The sequence below is a fragment of the Drosophila grimshawi genome, unplaced genomic scaffold (genome assembly GCF_018153295.1).
Source record: "Drosophila grimshawi isolate 15287-2541.00 unplaced genomic scaffold, ASM1815329v1 contig_311, whole genome shotgun sequence".
Lineage (NCBI taxonomy): Eukaryota > Metazoa > Arthropoda > Insecta > Diptera > Drosophilidae > Drosophila > Drosophila grimshawi.
The window spans coordinates 15,413,256-15,440,284 of NW_025063098.1; the positions used below are offsets into that span (position 1 = coordinate 15,413,256).

The 27,029-nt window shown below is 41.5% G+C and overlaps 7 protein-coding genes across 10 annotated transcripts; 4 read left to right on the forward strand and 3 right to left on the reverse strand.

The window, feature by feature from the left end:
- The first annotated feature begins 207 nt into the window (after window positions 1-207).
- LOC6567777 (rRNA methyltransferase 2, mitochondrial) lies at window positions 208-1,054 on the forward strand. The gene has a single exon (XM_001994130.3). It carries the CDS (start codon window positions 257-259, stop codon window positions 1,004-1,006), a length of 750 nt encoding a protein of 249 aa, XP_001994166.1. The 5' UTR covers window positions 208-256; the 3' UTR covers window positions 1,007-1,054.
- Window positions 1,055-1,542: 488 nt separating this feature from the next.
- On the forward strand, window positions 1,543-3,666 carry LOC6567776 (transmembrane protein 256 homolog). Its single transcript, XM_001994129.3, has 3 exons — window positions 1,543-1,786; window positions 1,857-2,150; window positions 3,084-3,666. Exons 1-3 carry the CDS (start codon window positions 1,694-1,696, stop codon window positions 3,225-3,227), a joined length of 531 nt encoding a protein of 176 aa, XP_001994165.1. The 5' UTR covers window positions 1,543-1,693; the 3' UTR covers window positions 3,228-3,666.
- Window positions 3,656-11,912, reverse strand: LOC6567775 (probable multidrug resistance-associated protein lethal(2)03659). The gene is made up of 11 exons (XM_001994128.3): window positions 11,595-11,912; window positions 11,122-11,295; window positions 10,965-11,050; window positions 9,004-9,163; window positions 8,546-8,918; window positions 7,935-8,363; window positions 6,390-7,555; window positions 5,618-6,108; window positions 5,279-5,544; window positions 4,291-5,220; window positions 3,656-4,231 (listed from the first exon to the last, which is right to left on the reverse strand). Exons 2-11 carry the CDS (start codon window positions 11,196-11,198, stop codon window positions 4,193-4,195), a joined length of 4,017 nt encoding a protein of 1,338 aa, XP_001994164.1. The 5' UTR covers window positions 11,199-11,295; window positions 11,595-11,912; the 3' UTR covers window positions 3,656-4,192.
- A 992-nt stretch (window positions 11,913-12,904) lies between these two features.
- On the forward strand, window positions 12,905-14,545 carry LOC6567774 (short-chain specific acyl-CoA dehydrogenase, mitochondrial). Its single transcript, XM_001994127.3, has 2 exons — window positions 12,905-13,021; window positions 13,118-14,545. The coding sequence occupies exons 1-2, from the start codon at window positions 12,988-12,990 to the stop codon at window positions 14,302-14,304; spliced, it is 1,221 nt and encodes a 406-aa protein (XP_001994163.1). The 5' UTR covers window positions 12,905-12,987; the 3' UTR covers window positions 14,305-14,545.
- An 18-nt stretch (window positions 14,546-14,563) lies between these two features.
- LOC6567773 (dynein intermediate chain 3, ciliary) lies at window positions 14,564-16,783 on the reverse strand. Its single transcript, XM_001994126.3, has 2 exons — window positions 15,198-16,783; window positions 14,564-15,120 (listed from the first exon to the last, which is right to left on the reverse strand). Exons 1-2 carry the CDS (start codon window positions 16,728-16,730, stop codon window positions 14,671-14,673), a joined length of 1,983 nt encoding a protein of 660 aa, XP_001994162.1. The 5' UTR covers window positions 16,731-16,783; the 3' UTR covers window positions 14,564-14,670.
- Window positions 16,784-17,244: 461 nt separating this feature from the next.
- Window positions 17,245-23,844, forward strand: LOC6567932 (mitogen-activated protein kinase kinase kinase 15). 4 transcript variants are annotated; one of them, XM_032739880.2, is made up of 11 exons: window positions 17,245-17,587; window positions 17,651-17,845; window positions 18,672-18,841; window positions 18,944-19,037; window positions 19,525-20,325; window positions 20,398-20,736; window positions 20,809-21,611; window positions 21,687-21,839; window positions 21,932-22,834; window positions 22,943-23,230; window positions 23,296-23,844. In XM_032739880.2, exons 1-11 carry the CDS (start codon window positions 17,468-17,470, stop codon window positions 23,501-23,503), a joined length of 4,074 nt encoding a protein of 1,357 aa, XP_032595771.1. In that variant the 5' UTR covers window positions 17,245-17,467; the 3' UTR covers window positions 23,504-23,844. The 4 variants fall into 4 exon arrangements, with proteins under 4 accessions (XP_032595771.1, XP_032595772.1, XP_032595773.1 ...); XM_032739881.2 differs by having other exon boundaries at window positions 21,690-21,839; XM_032739882.2 differs by having other exon boundaries at window positions 17,246-17,587; window positions 22,955-23,230.
- Window positions 23,845-24,052: 208 nt separating this feature from the next.
- On the reverse strand, window positions 24,053-26,276 carry LOC6567931 (opsin Rh1). Its single transcript, XM_001994124.3, has 6 exons — window positions 25,983-26,276; window positions 25,846-25,915; window positions 25,281-25,771; window positions 24,872-25,019; window positions 24,530-24,807; window positions 24,053-24,454 (listed from the first exon to the last, which is right to left on the reverse strand). The coding sequence occupies exons 1-6, from the start codon at window positions 25,988-25,990 to the stop codon at window positions 24,328-24,330; spliced, it is 1,122 nt and encodes a 373-aa protein (XP_001994160.1). The 5' UTR covers window positions 25,991-26,276; the 3' UTR covers window positions 24,053-24,327.
- Between the last annotated feature and the right edge of the window lie 753 nt (window positions 26,277-27,029).

The window sequence follows — 27,029 nt, forward strand, 5'->3', positions numbered from 1 at the left end:
ACAAATTCACACATAACATTTGTTGTGATTTTCAAATATTGCTTCTTAGGAACATAAATATCCAAATTGTTATAGCAAAGTGAATTAAGAATTAAATCTTTTGTCAAAGGTTTCAGTGTTTGTTTACACTTTAATACATCGATCATAGAACTAGTTGGGCTAGTTAAAAATACCAAAATATTGAAAAGAATCAAAAATGGCCAAAAACGTAGTGTGCCCAGCTCTCCGCAACAGCTGTTTTGGTTTGTGTTGCACAATGCGGCAACCGGTCGGCAATTTAAGTTCATCGTTAATTAAACGCTTTCTGCATGTACAAAATGCTGTGCAACACGCCAAACAGCAACCGAACAACCTCAAGGGCAGAAGCAAAAGTTCCCAGGACTGGCTGACCCGGCAGCTGGCCGATCCGTATGTGGAGAAGGCTCGCATGCTAAATTATCGATGTCGCAGCGCCTTCAAGCTGCTCGAAATGGATGATAAATACAAAATATTGAAACCAGGCGATCTGGTTCTGGATTGCGGTGCAGCGCCAGGCAGTTGGACCCAAGTGGCTGTTGAGCGCACCAATGCCAATGGCAAAATAGAGCGTGCGCCGCGTGGCGCAGTCTACAGCATAGATCTCTTGCATTTTCATGCAGTTCCCGGTGCGACAATCTTTGGCGGCATGGATTTCACAGCGCCGCTTGCGCAGCAGCGTCTGCGCGAATCACTGGCCGATCGCAAAGTGAACTGTGTGCTCTCCGACATGGCGCCGAATGCGACGGGTGTCCGTATGCTCGACCAGGAGAGCATTACGAATCTGTGCTACGAGGTCTTGAGGTTCGCCTTGGCCATGTCTGCGCCGCATGCCAATTTGGTGGTCAAGATCTGGGACAATGGAGATGTGCCCAAATTGGAGCGTGACATTTTGTCCTACTATGAGAAAGTTAAGCGAGTGAAACCACGCGCCAGTCGTGGCGATTCAGCGGAACATTTCTTGTTGGCGCGTGGTTTTAAGGGCTCCTAGTTATAAGTAAGATTTAAAGCAATAATGTAATAAATATAATTTGATATAGAACTATTGTCCATCATTTGTTGTCCCTTTTAAATATATAATTAATACATATATTATAATGAAATACATATTTTATAGTTAGGTTTCCATTATTTATTGCAATAATAAACGTAAATTTATTCAAAACTATTGTGAATTAATTGTTACAATCCCATTTAAATCCATATATAATTATATATATATTTATTTAAATATATTATTATATTAAAATTATGTTTTTCTAATTGAATGCAATCATCAACATAAATTGATATACAATTATTATAAATCATTTGTTACAATCCCATTTAAATTTAATATTCAAGCGACGTTAGCAAATAATGTCAAAATAGCTAGAAATTGCAGCGAAATTAATGTTCATTATAGAGTACTTACAGTTTTCCACTCCATTTAAAATTCCTGAATATAATTTTAACTAGAAATACATCTAAGTAAATATATTTTTTTATATCAAAATAACACTGGAATTTCCATTCAAACTCACAAAGGAATATCGATAACAAGTAATGCGTGGACTACACCACTCTGGCAACGCCGTATCGCATTTCGCAAATCTGAGTATCAAAATTATACGGCAGCTAGTTACAGCGTCAATATATTACACACTTTAACGCACATCCTAGCCGCATATACAGAAAGATGTCGGTCTCCGATACGCTCCAATATTTAACCTTAGGGAATCCCATCAGTCGGGCGCTAATCAGCTCGTCCTCGTCGATATTCCGTTCGTTAGTAAGTGCATATTGTCTAACTGTATTCGTTTTTTTCCGCTTGTCATTTTAGAATTTTTGTTATGTTGCAGGGACTTCGACCCAAGAAACTTCCCGTGGATGATATGTCGATGCAACCGCAAATTCAACCCGTATCCATATCGATGCGTAGCATTATTGGCAATAACTACAATTTTGTGCGCATTGCCGGCTTGGCTGGTGCATCGGCCATTTTCATGGGCGCATATTGCAAGTATTTTCTAAAGGACGTTCTCGATCCCAAAGAACAGTTGGAATCGCAGGCATTCGCCGAGGTTGCCAATCGCATACACTTTCTGCACTCATTTGCACTAATGTGTATGCCGCTAGCACATTACCCCGTCTTTGTAAGTATTCCAATAATAATAATAAGAAATATGGAAATAAATCCGGTGGTTAAGCATAAAATGAAAGCGATTAAATTCTGTTTATCGTTTATTGAGCATCATAAAGCTTTTCTGTTATTTCTCATTTTGTAAAGTTAAATCTCTGAACGGAATTTACAACAACTCGCGTTACTTTTTGAATGATTTGGCTTATGCACAATTCGCATTCGATATTCAACATTAATATATAGATGTATATATAAATATTTTATAGTTATGTATGTAATTGACACACTCGCTTAGTGAATCTTCTTTTAAAAGAAAATGAAAAAAATAATTAAATGAGTGTACGATTTGATATTTTGCTAAGCGTTTCTCAATTTACGTTCTATAAGGATGCGTAGATTGTATATGAAGTTTTTGTTTTGTCCAAAGCTAAAGCTAAAAGTTCAACAACCACTAATTGCAGCTTAAAAGTAATTTCAATACCACATTACGAAACTTGTATACGATAATTGCTAACATGTAACATCATTTGTTTGAGAATGATATGAGAGGTTCATAGCTGATATGGTATAGGAATTGTTTGGATATAGGATATATGTGTTTCTGTCTTGCTTAATACTAAATTCATATTTCTTGTTTTCTTCTTTTCTTGTTTAAAAAATGTACCAAAAGTCAGCTTCAATAACGCTGCTTAAATTTGTTTTCATTTTGTTTGTTTCTTTTTTTTAAGTTTTTCTTTCAATAATTTGTTTTTCAGCCTTATTCGATAAGTAAATCGTAGAGCTTTCTATCGGGATTTTCTTTTGTTTTTTTTTTCAAAGCCATCAACTAAAGCTAACATCAAAATACGCAGGCCACACATTATTGTCTAACACTTAAATGCAGCGCATGAAATATATATAAATATATTTGTTCAGATGCCTAATAATATCTTATATTTTTCTCCAGACTGGCGTTCTGATGACCATGGGCACCATTCTCTTCTCAGGCTGCATGTATTATCGTGCCCTGACCGGCAAGAGGGAACTGCAGCATTATGCCACAATTGGTGGCTTCTGTTTAATCGGCGCCTGGCTGTCGCTGGTGGTGTAGACTAATGTTCACACTTGATATATATATATATATATATATATATATATATATATATATATATATATAGTACATCAAATACAAATAGCACATAATTAGCTATATATATATATATAAACAACTAAAGCTAACGCCTAATTGAAGTTACGTGTGTGTACAGCAGCTGCTCTATATATATATGCGCTTTTAAAAAGCGATCTCTTAGATTTAAATATGAGCTGTCTAGCACTTGAATTTTAAAATTCATTCTTATATCAGTTTACGTTTCGCAGCAAATGGAAGATACATTTTGTTGTTAAATGCATTGAATATCTTTTTTTTTTTTTTTTTCTTGGTAGATAATTTAAATGCACTTCTACTAGTTAGGATTACGAGCTAAATCTGTTTAACCAAAATGTGAAAAATTTGAAAATATGTAGAAACGTAAAACGTAAAATCAAATAAAAAGTTAATAAAAACGTTACATTTATTATGTGTACCTGTACATTAATAAATTACTATAAAAAAGAACACACATACATTAATATTAGACGTAACAGTTTATAGTATTTCTATAATCGTTATTGTCGTTACGGAACACATTTTTTATACATTTGCAATGCAACCTTCTAAAGGTGTTTCATTTGCGCCTGTTTAGCAAGAATTTTTATCATTTTTGTTTTACGCGCTCAAAACTGAGCTTATTGTCATCCATATCGTAGTCTAGTTCTACTATTCATCAATTTAACTAACATTTAGTTATGCGCTTATATAATGATTTGTACATGTCTCTTGTAAAAATTCTTTGCTGTTGTTTCTGGTGTTTTAGCTGCTGCTGTTTAGTGTTTATGCTATCCTAATAATTTCTGCTTGGATGCCTCCGCAAATAGAAAGGTCTTTTGGATACGCGCATTGGCAGCCGGGTGGTTCGTAATTGGTTCCAGTATCTTAAGTATGTAGTCTTTAAAAGCCTTCGGCACAGCGAAATGTCAAGAATCCTTCTTCAACCGTAAGTGGTCCTCATGCGCCTGTCGACACAAGATTCACATTAGGCATAATATTGCACGTTAGTAATGCATTTACTCACCTTTTGTGCCACTTTGAGTAGTGCATCGAATGTGGCGTCGCCCGTCTGCTTGACCATGGCGTGGAACACCTTCTTCTCGCTGACCGTGAGCAGCTCAAAGGGTGACCCGAATTCAACAGCACGGCCGGCATCCATAACCAACACCTTATCCGAATCCATAACTGTGTGCAGTCGATGGGCAATGGTGAGCACGGTGCAATCCTTGAATTTATTCCTAATCGTTGTCTGAATGAGCGCATCCGTTTGCGGATCCACATTCGCTGTCGCCTCATCCATCACCAGTATGCGATTCTCGCGGAGAATGGCGCGTGCCAGGCAAACCAGTTGTCTTTGGCCCACACTGAAATTGGTGCCGCCCTCGGAGATTTTGCTCGACAGGCCGCTGGGCAGCTCGGCTACAACCTCCTTCAGCTTAACTTCTTCCAGCGACTCCCATAGCTTGGCGTCGCTGTACTCATCGAACGGATCCAGATTGTAACGCATGGTGCCCGAGAAAAGCACCGGCTCCTGTGGTATAATTGAAATCTGACTACGTAAATCGTGCAGTCCCAAATCGTTGGTATCACGGCGATCGATGATGATGGCGCCCTCGTTGTAGGACAGACGGAACAGTGCGTTGATCAGCGACGATTTACCAGCGCCAGTGCGTCCAACAATGCCAATCTTTTCGTACGCCTTGATATCAATATTGAGATTACGCAGCACATAGTCTGCTGTCTTTTCGGGGAAGTAACGCAAGCTCAGATCATCAAACACAATCTTGCCCTCATCGGGCCAGTCCTTGGGTGGCTTCTTATTCGGCTTCGACTCAAATTCACCCTCAGGCTCCAGATCTTCATACTCAACGACACGTTCCACCGAAGTCATGGTATTCTCCAGCTCCGCTGATTGACGCATGCCCCACTGAACCATACCCGTCATGCCCATGGCCTAAAAAAAAGAGGAGTTAGTTTTCGAAAGTTTAAAGTTTCATGGTAGTCAGACACACCTGTGTTATGGCCAGGCCAACCTCGCCGCCATTCTCTGGTGAGAACAGGAAAAAGCTGAGCGTTACGATGGCAATATAAATTACGCAGACAAAATCCAGCCAGTAGCCGAAAGCTCGACTGGTCGCTAAGAACATGTAGAAGCCAGAGCTGTGCATATCCTGGAAATTATCAAACTCCGTAATGAGATCCTTCTGCGCTCCAAAAGCGCGTATCGTAGCCAAGCCATTCAGCGAGGCGCTCAAATGCGAATAGATCGGCGAGCGAGCTGAAGTGAGGCAGTAGATTACGTTAATTAATTAATTAATCTAATTTTGTAGTGATTCTTGAACTATACTTACTTACAGCCTCCAATCTCTTAACATCACGGGAGGTCGTCAAATAGAAGTTGCGCAACACATAGAAAATAATGACCAGTATAAAGGTGACCAGCAGATTCCAGATGTTCACAATGCACAGCACAACAACGATGCCCACAATTGAGAGAAAGATTTGCATGACATCCATCATGACGGAGGGCAGAATCTCATCGACCTGACCCAGATCCTTGGAGAAGCGATTCAGAATTCGTCCCGACGGATTTGTGTTGAAGAAATGCATTGCCGCCCGGGTAACACCATGGAACATGCGATTATGCAGCGTCGTCGAACTCTTGGCCGCAACATAGAAGAAGAGCACACTGCGCACCAGGGAGAAGACAATCACCAATACATTGATGGCCGTAAAGTAGTAAATATCGATGGGATCCGTGTCGCTGTTAACTCTAGGCATAAACGAGCGACGCAGTCGCGACATAAATGAATCCGTAGCTGTTTCACCGTTTTTGTTGACCCTGAAAATTGATATAAGCGAAAATACTTTTATAAATATTTGAAGAGTAACCCATTAATTTAAACGCACTAATAACGGAAAAGAACATGTCAATTCCAAGTCTGTTCAAGCTGAATTATTAACATTCGCACAGAAAACAGCTCTGTTAAAAGTTTGTTGTTAGCTTTACATTAACATAATTTGACTTTTAAATAGTTTTAGTTAGTTTTTGTACTTGATGAAGTGATTGAAATTGATTCCAGATGAACCCAGAACTCCATAAAGTACCCTTTTGCTACTCACCAGTATGACAAGAACATATCGCCGCCGGAGCCCAGCACCTGGGCGCCAATGCAGAAGAAGGCAAAGACAACAAACAGGAAGTAACCGTTGGCGGCAAAGTATTTCTTGTACAGTCCCATGCCGATGTTTCCCTCGGTGCGCGTCTCCTGCACCTGGATTGGCGACTCCATGACCACTGAATCGGCTGCCGATCCCATGGATGAAACACTGTTCTGTCGGCTGCGCAGTTTGCTGACCTGGGACAGTTTACGCTTCTCTGCCGCATCCCCAGCACCCTCATCCTTCTTGCTGGGATCCGTTAACATTTGGGCAAAGTCCAAGCCGCTCTTGCACATGGACTCATAGGTGCCCTTGGCACTCACCTTGCCCTTGTCCAGTATCACAATCATATCGGCCTGCTCCAGGAACTGCAGCTGATGCGTGACCAGGACAACAATATCTTCTCGCAGAAAGCCGCGCATGCACTGATCGAACAGATGCCGGCCCACATGTGTGTCCACGGCGCTGAGCGGATCATCGAGCAGATAGATATCCGCCTTGCGGTACACAGCACGGGCCAGACTGATGCGCGCCTTCTGGCCACCCGATAAGGAGGCGCCACGCTCTCCCACAATTGTCTTATCGCCGTAGGGCAGCAGCTCAAAATCACGTTCCAAAGCGCACTTCTTCACCACCTGGCGATAGCGACTCCTGTCCAACGGCAACCCGAACAGAATATTCTGGCGCACTGTGCCGGTAAAGAGCCATGGTTCTTGGGAGGCATAGGACAGGCTGCCATTCACACGCACCGTGCCCGATTCTGGCGGCAGCTCGCCGAGAATGGTTTGAATCAGACTGGACTTGCCGGCACCGACGGGTCCAATAACAGCGACCAGTTGTCGCGGCTTGAACTTCAGGCTCACATTGTCCAGCGTATATTCGCTGAGCTTCGAATCCCACTTGCACTTCAGCTTACTGATGGTTACCCCGATTTCAGTCTCGCTAGAACGGCGACTGTTCGGCTTGAGCACACCCGTAGCGGAGGCGGCAGTCTCCTGCACCAGGCTGAGACCGGGCTTTTTGTTCTGCTTCTGATCATCCATATTTTCGGACTTGTCACGCACTTTTGTTTCCTCATGCATCATAAACTTTTGTATGCGCTTTATGGAAACGAGCAGCTCAGCAAACTGAAAATGTTATTGGAAATTTTCTAGATTAATGCATATAAAATAACAAAGTAAAGATAATACCTAATTTATAACATTAATTCCTATTAAACTTAAGATTTTTGTTAAAAACGTGCACGACTCTTAGCGCGATTAAAATAAGAATAATAAATTTCACTTATAATCAATTTTTGAAAATGGTATTCTGCCGCGCTATTACTTACATTTCTATGTTATGTTAGGTTAACAGCAAACGCTGTTAAAAATACTGGTTTGATCATCAACATTTATGTATGTTAACATTAAAAGAATATTTTAACAACAGCACCTTAACATTTAAGGGTTAAGCAATATATAAAATTTAAACTAAACTTAAAATAAGTAAATAAAACCAATTTACCTGCGCGATACCCATGGGAAAGTAAATAGTCATTGTGTTGCGCAGAATGTTGTAGAAGGCCGTAATTACAAAGGCCTTCTCGGCCGTGAGCAGCTTGCCCAGCAGCACAAAGCCCACCAGACTGACAAACACCGAAATTCGCGTCACATACATGATGAAACTTTGTAGTGTGCCGCGAATGTAGTTCACCTTTCGTATGGCATTCATCTCCTTGCCACGCACACTGTTGATCATCTTGCTGAACGGTATCTCCCAGGCGTACATTTTGATCACCTGTATGCCCGATATGATCTCGTTCATCATACGCACTCGCTCGTCCGTTCGCAAAGCGGTCTTCAGACGCAGCACCGATGTCCGCTTGCCAAGATATGCTTGCAACGGAATAAACAGCAACATCACAGCGACTCCGAAGAAGGCCGAAACGCCAATCTGTGTGTCAATATTGAAATATATTTTAGAAATAGTTCAAATTTAATTTTAAAATTTCTGCAAATATTTTCTATTATTATTTGAGTCATTTTTAATTTGAAAACATGACAATATTGATTATATTCAATAGCTTTGCAGTAATTAAAAATCGCAAAACGGATCAAAGAACAATAAAGACTTACCTCTCTGTACATAAGCCAGGTGACCACACCGATCTCGACGGGTCCGAGCCATAAATAATGCATGTGAATAACCGAAACGTCGAGGCGACCCACATCATTCGATATGAGATTAACCACCTGACCAATTGTTGTGTCGCCCAGCGCTGTGCGACTGAGGCGCAACGCCTTGCGATAAATCATGCTGCACATTGCAATGCGCACCTTCATGCCCGTGTGGAACATGCCGAGCATGTAGGGGTGCATGAACATAACATTGAATGCGCTGCACAAGATCACGCCGGCGGCATACAGATATGCCTTGGTCTGGTCATCGGTGTCCTGATTGTTCGCATAGAAGGCCACCAAGCCGCCCAAGCACAGCGGCTGTGTAACTCTGTCGTTGAATAAATATTATTATTTACAAATAATTGTTCATAAATTGTGTGTTGTGTGTGAGGCTGGGCGTGTTTCGAGCATACCGGAAGCCCATTTCCAATATGAGCAATACGAAGCCGAGCCAGCCAAAGTTCCAGCCAAAGACGTTCATCGATGCCTTAAGCAAGCTGGGCTCCTTCTTCTTCTTGCGCTTCTCCTCTACCTCCTTTTCCCAGGCATCGCTCAGCTTCTTGCCAAGTTTATCTGCAAGAAGACAACAGCATCATTTCATTAAGATGTTAATGAAAGATTGTCAAACTTAGAATGAATCCAGATCATTAGAGTCATTCTACATCGCATTGAATAATATAATACATTGTCTGCTTAGTGATAATACTCTACTGTGATTTTGTCATAAATAAATCAAAAATATATTTGTGTTCAAGAATGATTATATTATAATAATAATTACAATTTTAATGTTTAAACATGATTTATTACTTTACTGCGATTTTTATCACTCATAAAAAAATGGAAGCCGGAAATCTGATCAACCACTCGATAAGATTGGTGCAATCAATTCTATTTAATCATGTTTGTTCGAATTAATTACTGAAATGGCGAATAAATCGCTTTACAATTTTTGCAAGTATTTTAATGATGATTATGATTTTTATCGGTCTTAACTAAGAATGTGAAACTTTTATTTGTCATTGTCTCCGCTTTGGTTGAGAATTGTGCCCCTGCTTTGGACCGTCAAAAAACCCAAGGCTTAGCCAGCTGTGCATTGCACAACCTTATCAGTTATCAGTTGCAGGGCTAATCGCACCTGGACAGGCAGGCCAGTTGCATGTGCAGCACTAACTTTGACTGGTCGATCAAAGTATAGATATAGTCAGGGCCACTTCCGCAACGTTTGCCCAGAGAAGTTAGTCAATCAAAAGTGGCTTTAAAATTGATTTGCAATTATTACCTTAAGTAAATATTTACTTAAGTCGTCTGCCAGATAAGAATGTCCACTGACCACTTCATGTCAGCTCTATGTACTCAATTATTTTAAGTAAATAAGCGGTCGTCATTTAATTGTATACCTCACATTTCACTAGCGGTCCCCAAAAAATGAAAAACTCATTAATTGCGGCAATGGCAATTGTCAAAGTTATCAAAGATATCAGACAAATTTTGGCAGTAACGCAACTGATTTTTATTTTTATTAATACTTCTCTATAAAACTCAAAGTTCAGATATATTATTTTATTTGTTGGTTGTTAACTAAATCCAGCTGATAAACGCTTGAAGGCTTCAGCAATCTTTCAGCTTATTGGATACAATATATAAGGTAGATATTGGAAGACATTGAAGTGTTTTAAACTTAAATGATTGCCTCAAGTCGTATCTGCATATGATTTATGCGGAGGAAATGTAGGAGATAATATGAAAATAGATAAGATAGCCACAATGTGCGTTGGTGATACTATTTATTGCAACTTCTCTAGAAAATAAAAATGTAAATTAATTTGTAAGTTTCTTCGAAAAAAATAGGAAAAATAGAAAAAAAAAATTAAAATAAACCTGTGCACATGTTCTATTCTATCTAATCGTTGAAAACCCCGTAAATTGAAGCGCTTTCCGATTTTCACATAAGCCACTTCAAAGTACATCAAAAAAATGTCTGAAGAGTGAACATTTTCATAGATAATACATTATGTGCATTGTATTCCTTTTACTTAAAACAAGACAATTGTTGAATGGGGAAGTTCTGCTTTATCACAGATAACTAACTGAATGGGTTGAGCCCCAGAAGGCTTGAAGGTGCACACAGCTTATTGAAACCCATGAAACCCATTGAACATTGTACTCGACTCCATAGACAATCATAGCTAAATGCACAGCTGCATGAGCTGTCTTTTATTCTTAGTCATTCTTAACAAAATTCGTCCTTTCACTTTATAATTCAAATTAATTCAATTATTTAAGACTGCATTTTTACTTTTTCAAATATGCTTTACACAAGTAAAGTTCACAGTTCACAATTGACAATAATTTGTTGTACTCAATCACTTACCGGATTTGTGTTCGTTTAAAGCCTTATAGAGATCACTTTCGTCTAGAGTTTTTTTGCGTCCCTTGAAAAATGTGGGCATAGTATAGCTGCGGAAAATAAATAAAATAATCAAAGATATAACAATTCGGATTTGTTTTGAATACCCTTGAAGACTCACCAAAACATAAGCGTTGACAACGGATTCGAAGTCTCGCGCGGATTCGTCGGCAGCTCATCTGCGTTCGTGGTCTGCATTTTGGCCTGTTTGTGTCAATCCGGTTCGTTTCAATATCTCAATTACTTTTCATTTGTTGAGTTTATTCGTTTTTTATCTGACCAATAACAAGCGTCACTATAAAAATCAATGAGAAACAAATAAATACAAATACAGATATTAATGTGACATGCCGTTTAGATTGTCAAATTCAAACGCGTAATTATTCGCATAGCTAACATAGTCTTGGATTGCTGATAAGATTGAATGTTTATTTACTATGTAGACACATTTTGACTCAAGGGGTGTTCCACAGCTGTCAACGTCACCGAATCACGATTATTTCCTTTCAGGAGGCCTTTTCAGAGCCAATATAGAACTAAATGTGCAATAATAAACTTGGTCTATAGGCAATTATCAAAATCATGATGACTTACTAAAATCGTTTCGTTTATTACTCGTTTCTTTTTTCGCTTGTCATTTGGTTATTAAATTCTTAATTCTTTTATGTTGTTCGTAATAATCTTTTTCACATTGGCAGAGCAGAGATATATATATACATATATATAGAGAGATATTACTTTCTTTGACCACTTTTATCCCTTTTAATCACTTTCAATAAAACACTTGAAATTATATTAATTTGATCAGTTTGAATTACTTGACACTTGAGGCAAGGATGAATCGCGTAGAACTCACAATAAACCGGCTAACAGCAGCGCGTCGCGTCCAGATCAGCTAACAAAAACTAACTTGGCTCTTGACCACATCCGACACGCCATTTATAGCCATCGAGAGAATTGTGTTATCTGGCGTCAACTTCGTATTCGCGTTGCGATCGAGAGAGTGGCGATTGATAAGACGTCGGATTAATTCGGAATCATCAATTCGAAACCATAGCCAAACCGATGGCTTATTTACACGAGTTGCCCCAAAAGGCTGCACCAGCTGCAGCTACATACTGTTCGCAAAGGCTGCCCCCTGCGGCGTTCGCGTTCTCGTTTCTGTTTTTTGTAATTTTGTTTATTTAATTTTCGAAATAATCCGCATTTGTAGCTAAACAAATGCAGTTTTTGTGAACATGCGGAACATGTTTAAGCTCATTACCTGAGAGTTCACCAGTTGTCCGCCGTATATAGCAATTAACCGTTGCGCAAATAAATCAGCAGAACATAAATATGAGAAATCAAGAAGACAGAGAATGGAAAGAAAAAAAAACAAACTCGACTGCAAATCAATAAACAATTAATGTGCCAATTGAAACACGTGCAATACACTTAAAAAACACTAGTTCTTATTGTCGCTTCAAATGAAATGGTGCCGTATGTGCGTGATTTTATGGAATTAAATGTAATTGTGCAATAAAAAAAACGTTAAACAAGTTCGTGCGAGCTCAAGTCCTGGTCTTCTTCCTCTTCTGTTCAGGCAGCGCAAGCGCATTTCTTTCGATAACAGTCCGATGTGTGCCTCTGGGAAGCTGCGAAGTTAAAATATATATATTTTATTTTAAAAGTTATTACAATCTCTAAGCTTGTACTTTAAAATGTTTGAAGTGATAAAAAGAAAACGTTTGCAGTGTATAATTTGATAATTCCACATTTCGCGCGCTTTATTTTGAATTACCATTTAACAGTATGTTAACGCTATGTTTAAACATAGTTGCTGTACATTAAATATCGATAGCAAAACAACTATCGAATATACTGCCTTAGCCAGCGGTTCCAGTTGCACAGTTAAAAATTTATAAGCGGTAGTAATAATTACTACGTAATAATAAAATACACCGAAAACATTTGTGTGCTCAGCCCTTAATAGCTTAAACAAACAAGAATGCAGTCCGTTATTGGAAGGAGCCTCCAAATTGGTAAGTTAACATTTCTTTATGGACTTTGACTTGTTGATATATGTAAATAACTGAGCATATCTGTATCTGCACACCGGTTGGAATCACCTGTTGCAGTCCGGCAATCGGTGCATCTACGGCAGATAGCATCGATTGCAGCGCTGCCGGATACACACCAGATGCTGCAGAAGACGTGCCGTGATTTTGCCAACTCAGAGCTGGTCGGTGCGAATGCAGCCAGATTCGATCGGGAACATCTTTATCCGGCGCAACAGATTAAGCAAATGGGCGAATTGGGCTTGATGGCAGTGTCCGTGCCTGAAGAGCTGGGCGGAACTGGACTGGACTATCTGGCGTATGCGATAGCCATGGAGGAAATCTCGCGTGGTTGCGCCTCAGCTGGTGTCATCATGTCCGTCAATAATTCCCTGTATTTGGGCCCATTGCAGAGCTTTGCCAATGATGCCCAAAAGGCGGAATATATTACGCCGTTTGTGAGTGGCGAGCGGGTGGGCTGCTTTGCACTGTCCGAGCCGGGAAATGGCTCTGATGCGGGCGCCGCTTCCACGGTGGCAACGGAGAAGGGCGATCACTATGTGCTGAACGGGACCAAGGCGTGGATAACAAACGCCTTCGAGGCGGAGGCAAGCATTGTGTTTGCCACCACCAACAAGCAACTGAAACACAAGGGTATCTCTGCCTTTATAGTGCCCAAGGGCATTAAGGGCTTCTCGCTTGGCAAGAAGGAGGACAAGCTGGGCATACGAGGCTCCTCCACGTGCCAGCTCATATTCGAAGACTGTGAAATACCCAAGGAAAGTTTGCTGGGTACGGCAGGCCTTGGCTTTAAGATTGCGATGAAAACGCTGGACGCGGGACGCATTGGCATTGCTGGACAAGCGCTGGGCATTGCCCAGGCCTCACTGGAAGTCGCCGTTGACTATGCCCAGAAGCGTCAGTCATTCGGCAAACCCATCTCAAAGCTGCAGGCCATTCAACAGAAGATTGCCGACATGTCGTTGGCTGTGGAATCAGCTCGATTGCTGACCTGGCGTGCCGCCTGGCTGAAGGATCAGAAGATGTCATATACCAAAGAGGCGGCAATGGCCAAACTGGCTGCCTCTGAGGCGGCTACACTGTGCGCCCATCAGTGCATCCAAATCTTGGGCGGCATGGGCTATGTCACCGATATGTCCGCCGAGCGACATTATCGAGATGCACGCATCACGGAAATCTATGAAGGCACCTCAGAGATTCAGCGCCTGGTCATAGCGGGCTCCATACTGAAGGAATACGCCAGTTAATCCCACTACCAACCCAATTTTTTCAATTTTAATTTTAAGCACAAAGTCTAAATGCAAAATCAATTATGATTCTCTATTTTTAGATTTTCAATTTAGTAGAATTGAGCGATCAGCAATTAAAATTGTTCATATCTTTATATATATATATATATATATATATATATATATATAGATGTATATATCTGTTATTGAGATTTATATTTTTATACCTTTTCCAAAATAGAGCATTTTAAAAGATGAAGAAGTTTTGCATTTTATTTGTTTAATTACAATTTCTAGAATGAGTATTTATTCCAGATGAGAATATATTCTTGGTTTGCCGATTTCTTAATTTTTAATGTACATTTTTATATGTAAATATTTATTTCAATTGATTGTTTTCTTTTTCGCACCTTTGGCGCCCTTTGTCTTCTTGCCATCTCGACCATCCTTGGAGCTAACAGAGCCGGCACGCTTCTTTCGCATCTCCTCGAGCCTCACCTGCTCGGCCAGGTTGTCCCGGTGGAGTTGCTCGAAATCGGTGATCTCCATGACCTTCTTTTGGGCGGCACGCTCGCGATCTACTGCCGCGAGCGTCTCGTGGAAATCGCGTAGAGCACTGCGAAACTCTTCATCGGACTCGATCATCAGGATGAACTGTTCGGGATTATCGGGATCGAGCTCCAGATCGGGCATTGCATTCGCTTTCACCAAGGACGCCTTCGAAATGCGCTCCGCCTCCTCCTCCTGTTCCAAAAGAGCGGTGCGCTTCTTCAGCTTGATCTCATCGACGCGCGCCTCCAACAGCTTGCTGCGCGTAATCTCACGCTCAAACATCTAGGATCAGGACCCGAAATGGAGTTTTACAAATGGGTATATAAAATGGGCGATGTGTGTGTGTGTGCTATGCTTACGTCAGCCATGAGTGCCTTCTCCTTGCTGGTTGTCCGCTTCATGGCCTCATCGAGATTCATGATGTGCGTGTCGCCATTGGCCATCGATATGGCCAAAAGATGTCCACTCGGCTGAAACACAACGCCGGTTATGGTCGAACGGAAATTGATACTATAGATGGGCAGTTGCTGATCCAAGAGTAGATCCCAAAAGTCAACAACGCCATCGATGTCACCGGTGACAAAGAGGGAGGCGCGCCCATTGCTCCAGGCGCCGCACATCAACTGATTTCGCTTCGACACGTAAAAGGTGCTGGGCGAATTCTTCATCTCCTCGCACCAGATGCGCGCCTGCCAATCGCCAACGAGCAGAAAGCTCTTCACAAAGAACGGATTCCGATGAATGGTGCGTATGGGGCCGGCAAACAGTTTATAGTTGGCAATTAACATTTCCATGGGAGTGGTACCCTTGCGATAGCCCACAAAAATGCTTCCCATATCGGTGCCGGCAACGAAACGCACGGGGATTGTATATTCAAAATCTAGCGCTGTGCATCCATGCGCATTCTGACGCTTCTGTCGTAGAATTGGATTCGGATCCAAAAGTATCTCGTTCGATGGCATTTTAAGATCACGTATATCCCAGAATTTAATTGAACCATCCAGAGATGCACTGTAGAATTCAGTGTTCGATTTCGAATGCACCCAGCTAATGCACGAGGTTTGCTCCCGATGGGCCGCCTCCATGGGGCAAATGCTGGTGGGCATGCCGCTCTCAAAGGTGTCCCAGATGCACACCTTGCCCGACAATGTGCCACCCGCTATGTGGTTCTCCTCTTTGGGACAGATCTTGGCAGTACGAACCACCTCTTTGCTGTCATAAAAGTAAGCGGGCTTAACCGGATCCCTAATACCCCACACATAGAAGGCTTGGGTGGATCCGTTTGTGTCATCTTGTGTCAACATGCGTTGACTTTCATTGTTCCGCGTATAGAGATTTGTGTATTGGGTCATGATCTGTTTGTCATTGTTGGGCATCCAGTTGATGGTGGACATATAGCGCTGTGGCCTCCACATATCGTGGATGATCGTTATCGTGCGACTCTTGAACGGCATGCAAATTGTGCGTCCCAAATCAGAGGGCAGATCATCAAAGTAATGATTATAGATATTGATAGCATTATTCTCACGAGCCGTATTCATTGTTGAGCGTATCAGTTGCTTCACCTCCACGCCCCAGGTATCGTCACGCTCAACCTTCTTGCGGTGGCGCACCGTCTGCTCTTCGTCGTTCATATTCACCTCCTTGGGCCAACCGCCCTCGTGGTGCAGCATTCCGCGATCTTCGAATGTGGCATTCTCTGTGTTCGCTTCACTGGCCGCCATCACGTCGCTCAGTTGAGTCTTGCAGTTCTGCGGATTGCCCATGATATACTTCTGACGGAGGCGACTGCTCGGATGGATGCTGACCATCACCTCGTTACGATCCTCGAACAGGCACTGGCGACCAAAACGGCGTCGTTCGCGCGTCAACACCACTTTATTCTGATACATGATAATGGCTATTGCTTAATCCTGGCTAATATTTGTATTTGTGTTTCGTTTCGCTTAACGTTTAGTAATTGGTTTAAATTTTCAAAAATGTACATGTATTACGAATATGTCAAATAAATATTAACGACTGTTGTCGACTTTGGCGCTCTGATCAAATGTTACGTTACGTTGCGTTATCTGTGTTAACATATTAGCCGTTATTGTTAACACAATATGACAGTTTTGTGTGAGAAACATATGAGAAGAAGTATCAGCTAACATGTCTATCAATAAAACTTAACGCGTAAGAACTTTTCTTTCTTAAAATGTTGCAGGAATTAGTTAATAACTTAATATAAAATTCAAATGCAAAAGAAAACGGCGCGCAAAGAACACTGTTAAAATAACAGGGCTTGCATAGACTAAAAATAAACGTAAGTTATTTGCAGGCTTGCTGCAGTTGGTCACACTCGTGCCTATTTTACATCGGCGTCGACATCTACTTTGCGCACATTTCGACAAAGTTCCGTATTTATTATTATTTGTACGTTATAAAACATTTAGCGCGTTACAATTATAACAAGTGAGTGGTAATGAAGCTGTTTAAAATACAACCAAACGCGCACAACAAGCCAAACGCACGCTAGCAGCACACAAACACAACACACTCCGCCTCGTCTCCGTCCCCAGGCGTTGTACACTGCTAGGAACATAGCCCCAACATTAGGAGAGAGGTAATCTCAATCTCAACACGAGCAATGGATGTTGTTTGTGTAATTGATACCGTTGTGGGCGATCATTTGGAGGATCGTCTATGCGCGCTCGAGGAAATCAAACAGGCCGTCCAATCGGCAGGTGCCAATTTTCAGCGTGTCCAGGTGAATTAAAAAACAAAAAAAAAATTGTTATACAATTTTATATGTTTGAAAAAAATTGTGCAGTTCGAAAGATTGGATTTTGGTGAGACGAATGTGCTGGAAACATTCTATAATGCCGATGTTGCCGTCATAGATTTAAGCATATTAACACAACAGCGTCCGCTCTCCTATCATTATGGTGTGCGCGAAAGCTTCGGCATGAAGGAGAACATTTTAATCTACAATGATCTGGAGTCCAAACAGACGCTCAGCCTTAAGGTGCGTATGACAAAAAATACTCTATCTAAATCCTAAGCAAAAAAACAGGTGTGATTAGCCAAAGATTTTGGCAACGAAAAAGAGGGGAAAAAAAGAAGGAAAATCAACAGCAATTGCAGGGCAACAAAAACAACACGCACAACAAAAACAAAGCATAATCGACACTGTCTTGCCGATAAGATAAATTCCACAGCAAAAAAAGCATTTGTTTTAAGCGTTTTTCTCTTATTTTTTTGTTAATACAGCAGCCAGTTCTGTTTGTTGTTTTTGTTAGTTTTTATTGTGCTTCCGTTCTGTGAAACCAACAAAAAAAAAGTCGGTATTTTTGTTTTAACCGTCGCAGCACGAAAAACCAAAAAAAAAAAGAAAATAATAAAAACAACATCAAGTGCACGGACGCCAACGCAAAACACAAAACAACACGCACGCTGCGCACACACACTGACACACACACACACATGCACAGCGCACATAAACAAGCGCCTGCAATTACAGCGGCGTCCATAAAACTTCATGCACTCTAGCGTCACGTTCAAGTTGTCTTGCTTGAATTATGTGGGCTTACAAGGGCCACTTGTGTGTAGGTGTTTACAGTGGCGTCCATCAAAACTTAAATTAGTTTTCCATAGTTTCAAACACAGTGGCGTCTGTTGAAAATTGTCTAACTTAAATTATTTGGGTTTGACAAGGGCCACTTACGTGTAGGCGCTTACAGTGGGGTTCATAAAAACATATCCAGCTTAAATTAGTTTTCCATAGCTAGACTAACGTCTCGTTTAATTAGTCTAGCTGAAATAAAAACCTCTTGTTTTCCATTGCCTTGCAGCTCTCTTGTGCCAACTATTTGTTTCTTAGCTATAAGCGCAACGCGGAGACAAGTACCTGCAATCTAACAAACCAGGCAAGCAACAAGGAAACACCCGCCGAAGGACGCGTGACAGCCACATTACAGTCGCGTCTCAAGCGCAAGTTACAAGATGTTGAAATACAATCAAAGTGAGTACTTGTTACACACACTCACACACACAATCATAATTCTGTGTAAATCGCAATTGTTATTTACATGGTAAATGATCCCTCTCGCTTTTCCACCCGCAGGGCGCATATGCGCGAAAAGTTTCTCAGTGATATGCGAGCGGCGCGCGACGCCTACGCGCCCAGCGATGATAAGTTGAAGAGCATTCTACATGGGGTAAGATTAGCCTAGTCATTTATCACATGTCTTATGTTTGTAATTGTGCATGTAAATATGCACAAGTATCTTGCTCGTATTATTATTGTAAGCCCTAACCACACATAAAAGATTATTTATGTTTGTGCAATTGTCATACAAAAAGCAAATACGCAACGCGGATTTAATTTAATAATATTCCGATCTTTTATTTAAGTGCGGACACGGTGTACATGTTTCAGTTTCAAATACAAATACGATAATTGACTTATACTATATAGTTTCTAAATAGTTACAGTGAATGCTTCAACATTAAAACGCGTCGGTTCCAAAGCTAATTGATTAGAGTCGTAATGAGTGTATTTTATATATTATTTAGCGAATTTCATTATTTCTAATGACTAATATCGCAAACTTTAATGATTATTATATATATCTATGTAGATCCATTATTACTCTTTAATTTGAAGTCTTCTAGTACTAATTAAATGATTTCCTGTAATTTTAGATGCGCAAACGGCTGGATGATCCACATGTGCTCTCCGGCGAGGTGTTGCACAGTTTTATGTGCTCGCTGCGGGATGTGCAGGACTATGATGCAATGGTGCGACTGGTCAATGATTTGAAGAATATACCAAATACGCGCAAATATGTGGAAACGGGAAACATGAGTTTCCTGTATGCCTTCGCGCTGAATCGACGCAATCGGCCGGGTGATCGTGAGAAGGCCTTAGAATCCTCGCTCAAGGCGCTCGATAAGAAGGAGAATCACTTCCCGGACATGTTGTGCCTGTGCGGACGCATCTACAAGGATATGTTCGTGGAGTCGGACTGTACGGACACGAAGAGCCTGGAGAATGCCATTAAATGGTATCGTCAGAGTTTCGAGGTGCAGCCAAATGAATATGCGGGCATCAATTTGGCCACACTGCTCGTGATCGAGGGCAAGGAGTTCAGCAACACAGTGGAGCTGCAGCATATTGGCATGACGCTGAACAATCTGATTGGAAAGAAGGGCAGCCTATCGACGCTCAGCGGCTACTGGGATGTGGCCACGTTCTTTGAGATTTCCGTTCTGGCCGAGGACTATGCGAAGGCCATTCAGGCAGCCGAGTGTATGTTTAAATTGAAGCCACCGATTTGGTCGCTCAAATCGACCATTGGTAATATATCGCTGATACATCGCTTTCGTCGCAAGCCAGAGGATCGCCAGCTGCCCATCGAGGAACAGGCCTTTCAATTCTGGATGGACTTCTTTCTGGAGGCAATCAATATTAAAGAGATTAATAGCATACGTTTTCCCATATTGGTAAGCAACTATTCAAAATTTATCACACTGCATCTATAAATGAATCTATAAATGTTGTTTGTTGTTTTGCAGATACTCGAACCCACGAAGATTTATATGCCCAGCTATGTAACAATGAATATGGATGCCGATGAGAAATCCATACAAATCGTAAACATCTGTTTGGCCCACTCAAAGAATGATTGCAAGAAGCTGCATGATTTTCTATTTGTAGCATCCAAAATAAAATCCGTGAGCCTGTACAAACGCGACGATCTCTGTGCGTATCTTTATGTGCATCACAATTCGGATGATTTTCAAATCTATTTTCCGTCCACGGAGTGCCGGCAAAATTTTTACGAACGCATACTTGAAATGACCGCGGATCAGGAGGTCTTTGTCAATCTGGAGACTGACCAGGCGCAAATTGAGGTACGTATTTTTGTCTATTTGGCTTAGTTCAATTGTAAAACGATTCATAACAAATGTTCTGTCTGTCTGCAGTACGAGTACGACTACAATGATCAGAACCGCAAGATTACGCTGGGCAAGGGCACATATGGCACTGTGTATGCGGCGCGGGATAAACAGACGCAGGTGCGCATTGCCATCAAGGAGGTGCCGGAGAAGAACTCGCAGGATGTGCAGCCGCTGCACGAGGAGATCAAGCTGCACTCCCAGCTACGTCATCGCAATATTGTACAGTATTTGGGCTCACGTTCCGAGGATGGCTTCTTTAAGATCTTCATGGAGCAGGTGCCCGGTGGCTCGTTATCCGATCTGCTAAAGACCAAATGGGGTCCACTCAAGGATAGCGAGTCCACCATGGCCTTCTACTCCAAGCAGATACTACAGGGCCTCAAGTACCTACACGAACAGGACATCGTTCATCGCGACATCAAAGGCGACAACGTTCTTGTCAACACGTACAGCGGCGTCGTCAAAATCTCAGATTTTGGCACCTCAAAGCGTCTGGCTCGCATCAATCCAATGACAGACACCTTCGCGGGCACACTACAATACATGGCGCCGGAGGTGATAGATCAGGGCGTGCGTGGCTATGGACCGCCAGCTGATATCTGGTCCTTTGGCTGTACAAATGTCGAAATGGCCACTGGAAGTCCGCCGTTTAGTGAATTGGGCAATCCGCAGGCAGCTATGTTTAAGGTCGGTTTCTACAAGAAGCATCCAACCATACCCGAAGAGATGTCCTCCTTTGCCAGGAATTTTATTCTGCGCTGCTTTGCCATCAGCGTGCAGGACAGACCCTCTGCACTGCAGCTGCTCGACGATCCTTTTCTCACAGAGTGAGTGAGATTTGCTATTCAACATTGACTTTGAGTCCTTATCGCTTATCTCTTGTCTCTTATCATTTTCTTCAGCAGCAAACCACGAAAGCTGCGACCCGCTTTGCCGATAAACACTTCGGAATTTGGACGTAGCATATCCGTGCCCGCCGATCGCTTAGTGCACAAAACAACGCCGCCATTGACCTACAATACTACATCGAATACACCCACCACACCAGAACTAGAGTATGTTCTACAAATATATATATGTATATATATTTATTGATTATACACAAATCTCGACTTTACTTAATTGAATTTCAATTGCCCCTTTGTAGCGTCTCACTCGGCACCTCATCGGTGGACATGAATGAGATGACTGCCACGCAGAGTTTCATAATCGAACGGCGCAATTCGTCCGGGTTTCTGCTATCACCAGAGATCGAGCCACAGACGCCGTCGCTGCGAACCAGCATTTGCGATACGAGCGAATCGGATGGATTTTATCGCTTGAAGAAGGACTCACAGAGACGCACAACTCTGTCCAAGGTGCTGGCACTGGACGAATCGAAGATCTGTGAGATTTGGGAGAAGAAGATCAATGCGGATCAGAACTCCATTGCCATACGCAAGAGCGATCTGGAGATGCTGATACGCGGCCTGCGCGACTACATTATAAACGAGAACGAGAAGCATCTGGAGGCGACCATCAATGAACTGAAACAGAAACTCGATAACGATGCCGTCGCGCTGGATCATTTGCATTTGGCATTATACTCATTTCAGGATGCAGTTGTCTGTGCCCTGAGACTGCACTGCATCAAGCCACACTGGATGTTTGCGCTCGATAATCTGGTGAAGCGAGCCGTGCAGGCAGCTGTTACCATATTCTCACCCGAACTGGGCGCTAATCTGGCGGATAAGGACTTGTCCGGCAACGATGATGAGAGCGTTCACAATGCTGGTGGTGCCCCGCACACATCGATTGATAGCCAGGAGAAACAGCTGCAGCAGCAGCAGCACTCACTGGACAAGCTGCTGCCCGGCAGCGCAGTCAGCCCCGATCAAATCGATGGCGTCGGCAGTTCCGTGGAGTGTGTCCGCATCCTGCGCGACATTCGCGACAATCAGAAGCAGCTGCAGTTGCAGATCATGGAGCAGAATCGACAGAGTCTGCGCGCATTGCACAACATCAGTCAGGAACTGGCCCATATTTATATGGGCGGTCGCAAGCGTTTGAGGTGAGCAGTAGTAAAGAAATGGAAGCCACTGTTGTCAAGGATGGAATAGTTTTGAAGACAAATGCCAGATTATAAATAACTTGTAGACATTTCACTCATCTCGTTCAGTTTCCATTGCAGACGCACCTTTAACAACAACTTCAACAAGAAGTGCCATAGAATGAGCCCGAGCGGTGCCGGCAACACTGGCGCACGCCAAACCCAGAATGCCAACACCCGCCGCCAATTAATCAAGCACAATTTTGGTCTGCACGAGATAGACGAGCAATTGGAGCAGTGGCTAGCCCAGCATGATATCGATGAGTTCTCTAAGACGCTCATACTGAATGAAGGTTTTACATTTGAGGATTTCATCTACAATATGGAGAAGTTGGATCTAATGCGCCTGGGCTTACGGTAAGCTAAAATATAAATTAATTCCAGTTTTTAACTTAACTGAATTTATCTTTTCGATCGTGTAGCGTTGGCATTGAAGTGCGCTTGTGGAAGCTGATCATACAGGAACGTGTCTGCACCTCGGTCAGTGTGGACAGTACGGCGGAGGACACGTACCACAAGCCGGTCAACAATAACAACATCACAACAAATGCAACGGATGCAAACATTATTAGCCTGGCCAAAGGCAAAGTGAAGAAGAGCGAAAGCGAATACGCCTCGTGCAGCGAATGACTAAAATGCCCCGTGAATGAAGTGGATTTAGCGTAGAGATTGTTGTTGTTTTAACTGATTTTGTTTAATTGTAAATTTTGTCATTTTTTGTGCTACTACTAACCGAGTTGCAGTACCCTAGATTTAAGCAGAAAGTTTTTTGAAATGAACGCATTGAAATGAATTTTACACAGGCGCATAATTAATATGTGTGCTACTGTGTGCATTGTTTTTAGCTTTCATCTGCATGTTAATTTATAAAATGGAATTTAAGTGCCTTTAAATCAAAACCTGAATACAATTGTGAAACGTTTTGCATACATTGATAAAGTGTTTGATGCATAATGAAGTGAGCTAACTAATTGAATTGTTTTCTTTCGAAAAGGGGGGCTGTTAATATATTACGTTAACTGTTAGCTAACAGCTTAGTTGAAGAGTGGTGTTACGTAGTGTTAGCAGTGCATGTAAATGATGTAAGTTAACATTGTTTGATCTACATATGTAAATATTTTGTTATACTGTTATGTACATGATTAATCCATTTGCGATAAGAGGAAATAATTTTGTAACTTTTCTAGTTCGTTTGCATTTATTTTTTTTTTTTTTAGATTTTTTTAGTCTTTATTGACATTGCAGAAGTTTGATTTTGATAAATGTTAGTTAACATTATTATGTTATGTAACAAATTACTGTTATTATTCGAAAGCGTTTCGTTCTGTTGCTGCAGTTGTTCTTGCTGTTGTTGTTGTTGTTTTGTTGTTATTGATGTTGTTCTATTTGTTGCTGTTGCTGTTGTATTAAGTTGGTGGTATTGTTGTTGTTGTTGTTGTTCTTGTTGTGGTCCCTTATGCCTTGGACTCAGCCTCGCTAGCTGTCGCTGTGGACTGAGCATCGCTGGACTTGCCATCATCGACCTTGCCAAAGACACAGCATGGGCATTTCTCTTTCAAAGCCAGGCGGTATTTGGGATGGCTATTGAAATGCGAAAATTCATATATAAATATATATCAAGTTCAGTTATACTGTTAGTATTGTGGCAGATCTCACCTGATGCCATATACAATTGGATTGTAGCAGGCAGCCGACTTGGCGAAGCAAGCGCCCCAAATGGTGTTCAATGGTGTCAGGCCCTCGAACTTGAACAGGCCCATGCAGTTGATGATCAGATAGGGTGTCCACGCCATGAACCACAGCGAGATGGTGACCAGAGCGACCTTGGCCAGTTTGCCCTCAGCACTCTTCTCGGCATCCTCGGACGAGCGCAGAGATTTGACATTCATCTTCTTGGCCTGCTCGCGCATGGCTTTCTCGTGGGCAGAGACGGCCTGTGTGTGAGTGGTGACAAATTCAATTTCAAGCTATCTACACCAGCTAGCCTGAAGAACTTACAGCAATGATGAACCAGTAGGAGTAGCAGATCAAGAACAGCGGAATATAGTAGACAAAGATCGAGTAGAAGATCAGATATGAGCGTGGATTCCAGTCGCGCTCCAAGTAGTCAATGCCGCACGATGTCAGGTTGCCCTCAGGTACATATCTAAGCAGCAGGATATATATATTATCGGATAAATAATTTTACATTTCGGATACCCATTTTCCATTCTGAATTAAGTTATTTTTTAAATTGCTGAACTCTTTTTTAAATACATTTTCGCAAAGCTCTTTAAAAGTGCAATTGAAAACATTACAAAGGTTTATCAATTTTCCACCGTTTAAGGACACATTTTAATAGTTTTGATTCAGTTAAGTAAGTCAGCAAAGTCTTGTTTTTGTATATATTTTCATAATATTAGCTTACCTGCTCCAGCCGAAGACGGGCGCCAGGCACCAAATGCTGGACATGAACCATATGTAGGCAATCTTGCCCAATGCCAATGGAATTGTCATCGGACGGCCGGCCATACCCTTGACAATGACTTGGTAGCGATCCAATGAGATCATGCACATGGACCAAATCGAGCTGCAGCCGAAGGCGGAGCCCAGACCGGCATAAATGTCACACATCATTGGGCCGAGTACCCAGGTCTCAAAGTACAGATTGATGCCCATCATGGGCGTATTGGTGATCATGATGCCAAAGTCGGATATGGCCAAATTAATGACCAAAAGGTTAGCAGGTGTCCTCAACGACTTGGTAGTGGCGAATATGTAAATCACCACGCCGTTTCCGCACCAAGAAATGCTGCCAATCATGATCATGTAGGCGGTTAGAATTTTCGCCCAAATGGGATCCATGGCGGGGAACTGATTCCAATATGGGCTAATTAAGTGCGCCATATCGGGTGTGACCTGTAATCAAAAATTGCAATTCAAGCTCAAGCTCCTTTCCGGTGCTCTCATGCTCCTCTCTGCCTCTGTCTCACCTTGTCGACTACTGATCCATTGGACAGTGGGGCAAAGTGTGGCCCCAGTTGTGTTGCTACTGCTGCAAAGCTGCACAAAAAGGATATATGTATGAGACAAGGATCATCCTCTACAATTGATCAATCTCATAGCCTACCTCTCCATTTCGAATCTCGTATTGGTATTAGCACTATATCCCGGCTTTTGCTTTCACTAACTTCTGCGTTTTACATAAAAAGCAGCAAATAAACGTTTTATTTTTTATTTTTTTAAATTTCAACACTTTTTACATAAAATTAGTTATTCCCTGAATATTTCACTGAAGCGGACTATTCGCGGCGATTGGTCGTTGGAAACCTGCGTCTGTGCCTGGCTCAGACGTCGCTTTTATAGTTTTCCCAACGTTTAAAGTACAAATTGAATTAGTTGCTGCACTCAAAGGCCTAAAAATATATATGCGTTAACAGCTAAGGGCTTATAACATAAACGTTAAACCAAACAAAATGCACAAGAAAATATAAAATACAATTTGACGAACAACGCTGTCCAATGTCAATAGTTATAGTTCTTGTACTTTACAGGTTTCCACGCTGCACCGGCAGGCGTGGCAACAACATATGCGCTGACATTGTGCCACAAAAGATGGCGTGGAAAGTCAGTGATTTAATGTGTCAATGCAATGTGCAAATATGAAGACCATAAGCAATCAATAAATAAACTTAGCACACAATAAACACACAGAAGATTAACAGTTCAAAGGCACATTGACTTTACGCTGCGTATGCGTAATGAGTTGGCATACAATTGCGCATACGCACTGTGGCGGAGCTCTTGCTTTAAATTGCGCTTAATAAGATTTAATTTATTATTATATAGTTATAATTTAACTCAAATATTTATTTTTATTTTTAATTTGTAAATTTTACACATACAATTTATATACTAAAGTTAAGCCTTACTGTGGAAAATAAATTAGATATAAATATAATATGTTTACTATGTAAACAATATTCAAAATTCAATTCAATTATGTAAAAATAATAATTAAAATATTAAATTTGAATAAGTTTTTATAATATTGTCTAATGACATATTTATTTAACTAGCTCACTTAAAATATGTTAAAGAAAAGTTTCGTATTTTGTATTATTTTAAGTTACTTAACTTTTATATCTGAATTGGTTCAATGATCAATCATTAAAAA

What these genes read in the sequence shown, in the direction of transcription:
- LOC6567932 (XM_032739880.2), top strand. Translation starts at nt 17,468, where the DNA reads ATGGATGTTGTTTGTGTAATTGATACCGTTGTGGGCGATCATTTGGAG. An exon ending in GATGTTGAAATACAATCAAA is followed by an intron (nt 18,842 to 18,943) that starts GTGAGTACTTGT and finishes TTCCACCCGCAG; the next exon opens with GGCGCATATGCGCGAAAAGT. An exon ending in CTGACCAGGCGCAAATTGAG is followed by an intron (nt 20,737 to 20,808) that starts GTACGTATTTTT and finishes GTCTGTCTGCAG; the next exon opens with TACGAGTACGACTACAATGA.
- LOC6567776 (XM_001994129.3), top strand. Translation starts at nt 1,694, where the DNA reads ATGTCGGTCTCCGATACGCTCCAATATTTAACCTTAGGGAATCCCATC. An exon ending in CGTCGATATTCCGTTCGTTA is followed by an intron (nt 1,787 to 1,856) that starts GTAAGTGCATAT and finishes GTTATGTTGCAG; the next exon opens with GGACTTCGACCCAAGAAACT. An exon ending in TAGCACATTACCCCGTCTTT is followed by an intron (nt 2,151 to 3,083) that starts GTAAGTATTCCA and finishes ATTTTTCTCCAG; the next exon opens with ACTGGCGTTCTGATGACCAT.
- LOC6567777 (XM_001994130.3), top strand. Translation starts at nt 257, where the DNA reads ATGCGGCAACCGGTCGGCAATTTAAGTTCATCGTTAATTAAACGCTTT.
- LOC6567775 (XM_001994128.3), bottom strand. Translation starts at nt 11,198, where the DNA reads ATGCAGACCACGAACGCAGATGAGCTGCCGACGAATCCGCGCGAGACT. An exon ending in ATATTGGAAATGGGCTTCCG is followed by an intron (nt 8,919 to 9,003) that starts GTATGCTCGAAA and finishes ATTCAACGACAG; the next exon opens with AGTTACACAGCCGCTGTGCT. An exon ending in TTCCCATGGGTATCGCGCAG is followed by an intron (nt 7,556 to 7,934) that starts GTAAATTGGTTT and finishes TAACATTTTCAG; the next exon opens with TTTGCTGAGCTGCTCGTTTC.
- LOC6567774 (XM_001994127.3), top strand. Translation starts at nt 12,988, where the DNA reads ATGCAGTCCGTTATTGGAAGGAGCCTCCAAATTG. An exon ending in TGGAAGGAGCCTCCAAATTG is followed by an intron (nt 13,022 to 13,117) that starts GTAAGTTAACAT and finishes CACCTGTTGCAG; the next exon opens with TCCGGCAATCGGTGCATCTA.
- LOC6567773 (XM_001994126.3), bottom strand. Translation starts at nt 16,730, where the DNA reads ATGTATCAGAATAAAGTGGTGTTGACGCGCGAACGACGCCGTTTTGGT. An exon ending in AGAAGGCACTCATGGCTGAC is followed by an intron (nt 15,121 to 15,197) that starts GTAAGCATAGCA and finishes TCCTGATCCTAG; the next exon opens with ATGTTTGAGCGTGAGATTAC.
- LOC6567931 (XM_001994124.3), bottom strand. An exon ending in ATGGATCAGTAGTCGACAAG is followed by an intron (nt 25,772 to 25,845) that starts GTGAGACAGAGG and finishes TTTTGATTACAG; the next exon opens with GTCACACCCGATATGGCGCA. An exon ending in CCTACTGGTTCATCATTGCT is followed by an intron (nt 24,808 to 24,871) that starts GTAAGTTCTTCA and finishes ACTCACACACAG; the next exon opens with GCCGTCTCTGCCCACGAGAA.